Source organism: Heliconius melpomene, chromosome 16 (assembly GCF_056956725.1).
Source record: "Heliconius melpomene rosina isolate 202511_hmr_F chromosome 16, ASM5695672v1, whole genome shotgun sequence".
NCBI classification, from domain to species: domain Eukaryota; kingdom Metazoa; phylum Arthropoda; class Insecta; order Lepidoptera; family Nymphalidae; genus Heliconius; species Heliconius melpomene.
The window spans coordinates 4,405,739-4,416,564 of record NC_140404.1 but is presented as its reverse complement, the minus strand read 5'-3'; the positions used below and the strand labels follow the sequence as shown (position 1 = coordinate 4,416,564).

Genomic DNA, 10,826 nt, shown 5'->3' with positions numbered 1-10,826 from the left:
TGTTTATTTTCCGTTTTGACTGAGACATTCTTCAGGCACACATTTTATATCTTTGACATTTTGTTTATTAAGAATTGAGAAATAAAACCAATATTTTTAGATTCTTTAGTAATATAATAATTTGTTATAACAAAATACATGTAGTAATATAGAATTTTGATGATAGATAATAATATAATAAATAATGAATTAAAAAATATTACAATCTACAATGTGTAATTGTATCGTAGAACTTTGGTCTTTAACATCTAGGTAACAGGTACATCGTTAAACGTGCGTGTACGTTTTCTACTTGTGACATGTTGTAAATATAAAATCAGTTTTTATTATTTAATACACATCTAAGTATTTCTAAAACGTGCTTTTAGTCAAACGGCGGTGAAAGCTTTTCTTCTTTGAAAACTCCGGCTTGGTATACCACGACGGTGGAGTTACCACATTTTCTTCAAAACTTTTCATGCTCGCACTCCGTTGTGATCTTTGTGACCCTTCTCGTTGTGATACTTTTGAAGATATTGTATCCACATTATTGTGACCTTTAGATTTTGATACATTATATGGAATGTCTTTCATTTCAATGACCTCGACATCTGTTTCACTAAAGTCCTTGCTTTGCCTGTGCAATTTGCTTGCTTCAGTGTAAACGGCAGTTTTAAATGTTCCCGTCATTCTTCGTGATTTATCTTTAAATAAAAGTTTTTGAAATTCTTTTCTAAATTTCGGATGTGTAATAATATAAATAAAAGGATTAATACAGGCAGCCGTTTTACAAAATAATGCTGGAATCATTGAAGTTACTGGCGTTATGGCATCTTTTTTTCCGAATATACCGAGTAGAGACACGACGGCATACGGGGTCCAGGATATAAAGAATAAGGCAATAACGATAATAACAAGAACTGCTAATTTGACTTCCGCTTTACGTTTAGCTTGCTCTTTTACATGTCTAGAAGAAAGTTGTTGTTCTTGGTTGTTGGTTGCAATATTGCGTTTGCCGGCTACTATATGCAAGATTCTTGTGTAGCAGAATGATATGATACATAACGGTACAAGCCATCCGGCGCAGAAAAATACAAAAATAAAATAACGCGGAGGAATTTCGTCGGTGAGGTAATCAAAGCTGCAACTCGTTAAGAAGCCTTCGGGAACATATTGTCCATATCCGATATCTAACGCCGGTATCGCAGCAAAAACACCGGCGTACAACCACGCGCCCACGGCCAGCAAGCGAGCTCGTATAGCGGTCAGCGCCCGGAGTGGTTCTAGCGGATGTACCACTGCCCAGTAGCGGTCTAGAGCAATGGCAGTAAGAGTAGCTATTGAAGTAGTACCGCTTAATCCCCCGGCGAAGCCGTAGAGTACACAAGCTGGAAATAAGAAAATTAAAAAATAACATACTTAATCTGCCACAAAATATTTTTAAATATTTTTTAAACTTTTAAAGTTTTAGTCACCATTTAGGATGGAAAATATTTTTTAGATAACATAAAACTCCCGCTTCGTTTAAATTTTCTTTAAAGTATTTTTAATGTTAATCAATCAGCAGGGTAAGTAGAAAGAACATAGTGTTAAAACAATCTGTTCAACATAAACAAACATAAATGTATAGCTACTTACCAGACTTACCCAACGCTGGGCCAAGGTTGAATGAGTTAAAGATAAAAATTGGCGTTTTTGCCAACATTAAAAAGTCACTCAGAGCGAGATTAGCCACCAAAATATTTCCTGGTGTGCGGAGCGTTCGACATCTGTAACAAAAAATTATATTATATTAAAATTAATCTACGGATTCAAGATTACGTAGATTTGCACTTTCCTGTTTTTAGAAATGAAAAAGTCCTTAATTCTAAATATAAATTGTAAACAAATATAAAAGAGGTGCCTACTGCCTACTCAGTTATTTCAAAGTGAGAAAAACACTAATATAATAAAAATATAAAAATTTGAACGTAACAATTAAATATTCTATTAATCTGGAAAACTGTCCAACCGTTTAGAAATTTGACTACTAAACATTTTCACTAAGTCGCATCGAAATTATACGCTTGTTGATTTTAGCATACACACACACTTATTGTTGATATCACCTCTATAATTGTTAAGAATTATCTTTTAGTAAGAGAGAATGATATTTATTCATTATTTTGAACATTTAAAAAATGTTTAAAATAATTAAAATATGTTGTAAATATCTATTTACCCACATATATGTACATCAGTGTTTGTATCTAATTAAAATTCACATGTCGTAGCGCGATCCAGAAAGGTACATTTTATTGTTAAAGTAATGAACACAAGGTTCATGTGGTTAACTTTGAATATTACAGGAATGAGTAAAACTCAGAAGTAATAATTTTACCCCATTTGCAAAGATACATAACAGTTTATCTTTGAACCATCTGTAAATTTCCAGTATTAGGTATACAAGTACACGGCTCAGTTATAAATTAGTTATAAAATTTAAATCAATGAATTACATTTAGATACATCATACAACTAGCAATCAATAGGAATTGCTTATTTATTTAATAAACTACATTGAGTTCTAGTGTTTATACAGTACTAGCGGCTAGCGCCCGCGACTTCGCCTGCGTGAACTCCGTTATTATTAATTTCTATCTCCATGAGTACCTACGTCCTATAAGTGACGTCCATGCAAAATTTGAAACTCCTAGCATTTGTAGTAACGAAGTTTCATACAAACTTTCAACCCCAAAAACAACCCCTTAGAAGTCGAATATTGCAAATTCCCGTCTTAGCGAGCACCTACGTCCTATAAATAACATCCATGTAAAATTTGAAACTCCTAGCTCTGGTAGGTTCTGAGATTTCGTGATGAGTGAGCGAGTGACCTTTCGATTTTATATATATAGAAGATAAATATTTTTGAAGGGCACTTATAGCGATATTTTATATGAAATTTATATACTCTATTGACCTCTTATTTGACATTCTTTTAATAGTGCCGTGCCTAAACAACTTCTTTTGCCTATAAGTACTTGTTATCTTTAAAACATCTCCATAAGTGTCACGTAGCGAATTATATTAATATTCATAAATTCTTTTGTGTTGCCTTAATGGATAATTAGTACGATGTAAGAATATTGCAAATTAGAGAAATACTTAATGAGCCATGCATAATCAATACACAAATTTACAAAATGTATATTTATTTACAACAGAAAAATAACTTGTAGAGAAAACATCTTAATTTACTTCTACATTGTTTCTTACCCGCAGTGAGTATAGCTTATAATTAACAGTGCTAGCTGCATTGTTGGAAAAAAACTCATTAACTACATAATAATAATAATAAGTCATATATATATATATAGTACTAGTAGACCTGATATAGTACTAGTAGACCGAGCGGCGCGCCGCGCAGTGATTGTTGACGTTACTATCCCACATGATGAAAATCTCGTGAAGGCCGAAAAAGAAAAACAATCTAAATATTTGGACCTAGCCCATGAGATTACCGCCATGTGGGATGTCAATGCGACTATCATTGTGCCGATAGTGGTTTCGGTTAACGGTTTAATAGCGAAAAGCCTCGACCAACACCTTAAGAGGCTATCGCTTAGCTGTTGGATCAAGAACCGGATACAGAAGGCAGTAATACTTGAGACGGCACGTATTGTGCGGCGGTTCCTCTCTCTGGAGCCCTAGCCACCGATGGCTTGGACCCTTGTCCCGCCCTCGGAAGTGTGGTTTTTTTTTTTTATATTTTTAAATGTATCTTTTTTATAATAATTTATATTTAAAAATGTAAAATTGATTCGCTTATTTAATAAAAGTATATTCTGTGTATAAGTCATTAAATTTTCTTAAAGTATATATTCTTTTGTATTTACATATAAAAAGACTTTTTTTATTAATTATCATGAAACTAATTACTTGTTATCAGTGTGCAAAATACAATACAATTTATTTTAATTCTTGATGGAATATAAATATGTAATGTAAAAGGAACATTGCAAAATTTATACGTAAACAAAGAGTAGACTTGTATAGAACATCTTGTGTTTTTCTTAACAATGCTATTATATTTTTATTTTTTATTTGTGGCATCCTTTTGTGGGTGTGCTCAGACTTCAGAACCTTATTCTACAGACTTCTCCAATCAGCCATCTCAAAGAGCTTTACCCTTAGCAGCGACCGAACAAGTTTTGAATAATGGTCAGTATTTATTGTTTTATATGTCATACTTATATATGTCATACTATATATTTTTATTGTTATACGCAAGCAGTAATATTTGATTTTCAGGACTTAAGTGAGTTTGATTCTACATCAATATTATTAGCTAATATATAAATATATATAAATCATCAACGTGATCTTTGACCTAAAAAATCAAGAAACTTATACAAAAATATCAGCAAATATAATCATAAATTTATTAATACTACGAAGAAGATAAATAACTTGTTTGTAACGCAAATATATCCCGATAAATCAATCAAGAAATATAATTTCCGCCTTAGGAGATGTCATTCATTAATAAATTGGACCCAGATAGAATCATGGTGGACTATAAAATTTGTAACCATGTGTTTAAAATTTAGGCCGCAAATCTAATATTATTAAAGAATCGCAAATTTAAAATCAGCCCATAAATATATCTAATGTATTCGGGGATCTTCCAATTTAAAGTGTAAATGTTCCTGATTCTTTTTTTCTTTTCTGCGTATTACGAAACTTTTTACTTTAGTTTACTTCAATGTCCATTTAATTAAAAATGATAATTTTCCTTTTATTATTAAATAATGTATGTTTCCAGTTGGCCCTGTAAACTTAGTACAAGCTATGTCAAGCCCGGGTTCGCTTAACCACTTATTATCGTCGCTACAGATTGCTATTGCAAATATTTTAAAACAGCTGGTGCAAGTGGACAGCGGCAAGGAGACTACATCGGATGTTCAGAGAATTGAAGGTGTTCTGCGAGAAACTTTGATAAGCTTATTAAGTACAATAATTACTACGTTACGTAGACTTTTGTAAGCTTTTAATAATGCAAATGTACCTGCGTGTATCTATTTATATGAAAATATATTAAAATATGTTTGTCCTACGAAGTTTCCCATAAATAAATATATAATAATTCAAAATATGTATTTTATTATGTAATATATATTTTTAAAATAAAATTTAAAAACCTATTCAGTTGTATTTATTCGTATGTCATTTCTACCTAAACAAGTCGCTTCCGTATATAAAAGATGCTCGATTTTTTTGTACCCTACTAATTGTGTAGTAAATAATGAAATTCAACAGGCTTTGCTAATGAAAAAAGAATAGCCTAGTTAATTATTTTTATATTAAACTCATTATACTTCATTAGGATCTTATTCAATAAGCGTTTTTATTTTTGAGGAAATTGCCGAATCACTTAAAATTTACGGGAGGAAAAATAAAAAAATATATTTTAATTAAAATTTACAAGGATTACAGTTGTGCATAATCGTAATTGATATTTTACTACTTGGATTTATTTTAATATAAGATAATTGCGGCTTTGCTCGCGCCCCTTAGCTAGCCCCTAATAACATAACCCTAAACAAGTCCCTAAACAATTTGTATATTTTTATTATCAATAATGTTTTCATTTAAAATAATATTCATATAACACTAAAATATTAATTGATTAAATACAAAACTAAGTGATCTTTTCGATATATTTAACAATTTTACCAATTTTTTATTGTAATTATTATTTTTACTACGAAAACTATATTGCATATAATAATAGATTAAAAGCTATATTCAAGTTATTGTCATAACGAGTTATTATCATTACGAGCTACCTAGCAATATTATAACTGTTTCAATTTTTTTTTAATATTTAAGAATAGACGTTTCACAAATTGGTTCTGGAAAATTTATCGTTGAAACTATTTATTGTCTGTTTATATTTTCAGCCATTCCAGTTACATGTATTTATTATTAAACTTCATTACTGTTATAGACAAGCGCTTGTCATATGTTATACAGATACTATAGAATGTTTTTACAACATTGAAAATGATTTTTTTTCTTCAATAATATATATTTTATTTTTATAAAAATTAAAACCTATATCCAAATCTCTTTTCAAGTTGCCTATAAAGTCGACTTTTCATGGTTTGTTAACCTTTCATCTGACGGCCCCCTAAATACAGGTAAGTCATTCCATGTTAATAATATACTCGAAAACACAAATGTTGACGAATATCATTTTTTTTTTTCTTTTTTTGAAAGTATTATAACGTAATTATATAGAAAAGTAATAAAATAGCAACTGTTGAAAAATTTAGTTTTTCTTTTGAAAGATGAAAGAACTACTTTAGTCTATTGGATAATAAAAACTAGTGAGTCAAACGTTGGTTTACTCAAAAAAAGAATAGCCTCATTAATTGTTGACTACTTTATTGTCAAATACATGATTATATTTTTTTACATTTTCTTTTTTCGTTTCACAATATTTTAAAATAATTTGTAATAGGTATGTTTACATCCTCTGTTATAAATGTGTATAAATAATCCATAATGACTTCCAATAAAATTAAAACACGTTTGTTTGTTTTAAGATATTCTTTTTGTTTGTTATTAGGTAAACTTTGAAATATTGACCAAAGGCTTAAAAGTGATGAAATTTTATTCTACAGTTTATCACAAGTAGACCGTAAAGGTGTTTATTAAATAACTTTTATTTTAAAAGTCATATATGAAAAAAAGTATTATTTTATTATTTAAAGTATAAAGATTTATAGCTGGACATATTGTGACCTTACTACAATAATATAAAGTAAAAAAGCGTTTAGATTATTTGATCGTTGTTGTATAAAATAAACTCTACAAAACATATGGCAACCAATAACTCTTGCAGCCTGACACACTGAAAAGTCACGTATATCGAACAGTTCCATGGCAGAATAATAATAAAGCGACTTACGTGTTTACGCACGAATAAATATATTTACAAAAACATCTTAAATAATTGGAATCACATATAATTTGGATATAATTTAAGTGATTTTCGTAATTAAATATTTATTATTGGCTTGTTTTAATTTTTGAAGAGTAAGCAAAAGGGAAGTTGAAATTTACTTCGTTCAAGTTTCCTTTTAATACAAACTAAGACGAAGCATGTTGAGTTCCAAACGAAATAAAGAAAAATAGAATTTTAAGAAGAAGTATAAGTATTTGGAAAAGCTTTTTGTCATAGCTTTCCAATCGAAGATCCAATCATCATGTTTGTGTAGTTTGGACGTTACTGATTGCTAGTCCACTATAATTTTTCGTATCTGTTGGTGGTTGTTTAATTTAATATGTTTTGTAGCTTTTAGTTAATTAAAAAAGAGCTTTAAATATTCAAGGCAACAAATAGTTAAACTTTGTCTCAAATATCTACCAAAGTCTAATTAACAATTTCTTTCATCTTTAAATTTAAAAATACAAAACTTCAAAATAAATTTTCATTGTGACCTTCAAATGTTTCGAGTTTAGATAATAAAAAGACTAAGTACCAAAATTGGTAGGCATTTGATTGTTATAAAAATATATATAAGAATTAAATTTACTTTTAATATATCTTTGAGACAAAATGTACCATGATTGATTATTAAATAAAAATATACGTTATATTTACTTAACTTTACGATCAATGAAAAAGAACAAAATGTTTGTTATTTACTCAATATTGGACACTCAATGAAATTAACGTCTTTTATTAGAATATTTTGATAAAATATAATTTAATTAATTTATTAATTAGATGCTATATAATAGGGGGTAAGTAATATACATATATTATATAAGTGTTCATTTAAGTTGATTCAGTGTCTGTAGTGGTATGGTATTAATAAAAAAATGTAATATATAATTGAATGGCACTGCCACACTACGTATCATGGGACACGTCCCGCCTGCTTCGCGACAGTACCATTAATAAACATTTGATCAACAAGTCTGATAATCACATAAAATATGAACCATAAAGTTTAATTTTATAAATTGAAATCCATATACAGTAAGACGAGACCAAGTCTCCAAAAAGACGAATATTTACGACTGAAAATACAAAATATTTTATTTTGTATTTTCAATCTTTAGCCTAATAAAGTCTGGAAAATTTGATTACGTTCGCTAAATAAATAAATTTATTCAGGTGAGATTCGAAAACGCCTCGTGCAGTCATATTTTCATACTTTAATAATATTTAAAAAAAAAGTATCTTTAATTTCTCACATCTTAAATTTTTGTTGAATTATTTATCAAGTAATCGAACAAGAGAATTAAAATGAGAACCATTAACAATTTCGCTATTTGCTTAACTTCTCAGAAGGACGATCTTTTGTTTCCAATAGCACAATAGATTTATGTGAATCCACTTTTATGAGATAAGTATATGTTGGATCTTCCAACATTATATTCATGTTCATGTGTATAGGTATACCATATAGGACTTTCCTAAAAAAATTTGTACTTATTTACAGGATTACAATTATAAAAAAGCACAGAAATTTATTTTTCTTTTATATAGTTATTGGTTAAGTTTTGTACGTTATATATATTATTTTTTAGCTTTAGGTTGTATTTTATACTTAGAAGGGTGGGCAGAGGGAACCTTGAGAGATAGTATTAAATGTGAATTCTGAAGTGTCATAATGATTCTTAAATGTAGAGTCGGGGAACACCACGCCACGCTTTGCCTCGACACCAGAGCGTAAAAAAATAATAAAATTATTTCAGTCTTTCAAAAATTAATAAAAAAACCTTAACTTACAAGTTTACACTATAACTATATGTCATATTTTACTTAGGTTATTATATATTTTATATATATATGTACAATGGCTCGTCTGTCATCCCTTGCGGTAAGGATTAGGGTTCGTTAACGTGGTTAAGAAAGTTAGACAGTTGAATGACATTATAACTGCTACAAATGCATATTTTAGTAAGTTAATAGAAAATCATTTCACAGATTTCATGTAGGGACTAGTAGGTTGAGTGAGAATTTCTTATTAACTAGTTATCATAATTTATTATGACAATTTATAGTAATTTTTCTAGAGTTGAAAAAATTAACGCCACGTAAGGCAATATTTGTATTGCTACAAATTGCAAATATAATTTTAACATGTTAAAATTGTTAAATATAGCATATAAATGTATTCTATGTAATTTCACCAGTAACCAAAGTTAGTTAGAATGAATGTGGCACCATATAAATAAAAGTATGTACTAGAAAATCAATCAGAGAATGAAGAAATGGGTGATATTGTGGGTTCAATTCCTACTCGAGGAAATTAAATATTTAAAATTTCATTATCCTCATTCCGGTAACGAGGCAAAGGCCAGCGTTGAGTTCCGCTATTCAACTCGCAATGCAAGAGGAGTGAAACGGATAGAAGACCCGTCGATCGAGTTATTATACACACATATATAGGCTTTTTCATTTTACTTATGTCAGTATTTTTACTTTTCTTTTAATTTAATGCAACTTTTGTTTTTATTTTTTATTGGTAGTAATTTTAAGATTGTATGTAGCATTTTTACGCTTTCTTTTATAGATAAAAACGGTCTCGTAAGAATATTTATTCGCTTAATAAAACACGATATATCTTATTGTGGAACGAATGATGTCTCTTGAGTATAGGTAGCAATAGAAAATGTAATATTATAGAAAAAAGGAGAATCCCTAGGAAATATAAAATGAAAGATGAAGAAAACTTATTTATGTTCGATTTATGTTCTAAATTCTTGGTTTTTGAACGACTTCAACCTTTTCTTTACTAAATACGAATACAGGAATAAATAAAAAACAAAAATAAAAAAAACAAAGAATACTTGTGGTTTAGATGTTATTAAATTTTATGCCTCATATTTAATACATTATAGTATATACCGGTGCGGGCACCGACATGAGGCCAGGAGCCAACGTATTAACAAGGTAAATATTCCCCATTCCCATTTCCCTTATTAATTAAAATTGAATTGATGTGGGAAAAATTAAACAATGTTCATTAAAATCTCAAACTGTTTTTACCCTAAAGAATTAAAAAAAAATTAGAAACAATTAGAAAAATGTTTACTTAATGTTTATTCCAATTGTCACTTAATCTAGCTATCCCAATACGACACCATAGTACTCACCGGAAATACATGAGAATAACAATGGTATTTCCTGTACAGCCTACTACAGCCATCACGATGTAGAGCCCCCCAAGCGTATACTGCACTGGTGGGTCTGGTGGTGGGAATCTTAACCAATGAGGATTGATATGTTGTATGAAATCATCAGTAAATAGTCCATATTGTCGCCATATGTGCAAAGGCCATTGTCGTTTGAAGCTTTCTACTAATATACTATCAGATTTTAAAGTTATACTATCAGTGACAGTGTTCGCCGCCACGACGTATTCAGTACTGAAATCAGCTGGTGTTCTCTTCTCTCTTAATTTTAATAAGCTCTCCGTTATGTTACTAAGAGCGACTCTTTTGCGTTTCTTCCACATTTTCAAATTGAAACAACGCCACATAATTTCACTGTGACACTTAAAAGACTCGTATGACATTAAATAGTTCACAACACTTTCCTTTATATTAGTTTTGTTAAATGTAGCACTGATATCATTTGTTGGTTCCGGCAGCGTATTAACTTTTATACACTCTAATTCGACTAGAAATATAACGATAATAATTTTTATGGCTTGGTACATGTTGTTTTAATTGAAAAAAAAAAATGTGTTTGTAACTATTGTTTTTAATTAAAATTTTGGGTGAACGTATAAGAAAATCGCGGGAAAATTTTACAGGGCGGCCGCACGGATGGCGTCCCGAGG

The 10,826-nt window shown here is 29.7% G+C and overlaps 1 protein-coding gene and 1 long non-coding RNA gene across 2 annotated transcripts; one reads left to right on the top strand and one right to left on the bottom strand.

The window, feature by feature from the left end:
• Nucleotides 1-125: 125 nt before the first annotated feature.
• Nucleotides 126-10,826, bottom strand: LOC146530746 (opsin, ultraviolet-sensitive-like). Its single transcript, XM_085199595.1, has 3 exons — nucleotides 10,138-10,826; nucleotides 1,618-1,748; nucleotides 126-1,367 (listed from the first exon to the last, which is right to left on the bottom strand). The coding sequence occupies exons 1-3, from the start codon at nucleotides 10,701-10,703 to the stop codon at nucleotides 352-354; spliced, it is 1,713 nt and encodes a 570-aa protein (XP_085055721.1). The 5' UTR covers nucleotides 10,704-10,826; the 3' UTR covers nucleotides 126-351.
• Nucleotides 3,896-5,162, top strand: LOC146530747 (uncharacterized). Its single transcript, XR_014878854.1, has 2 exons — nucleotides 3,896-4,179; nucleotides 4,784-5,162. It is a non-coding gene; the product is annotated as an uncharacterized LOC146530747 (long non-coding RNA).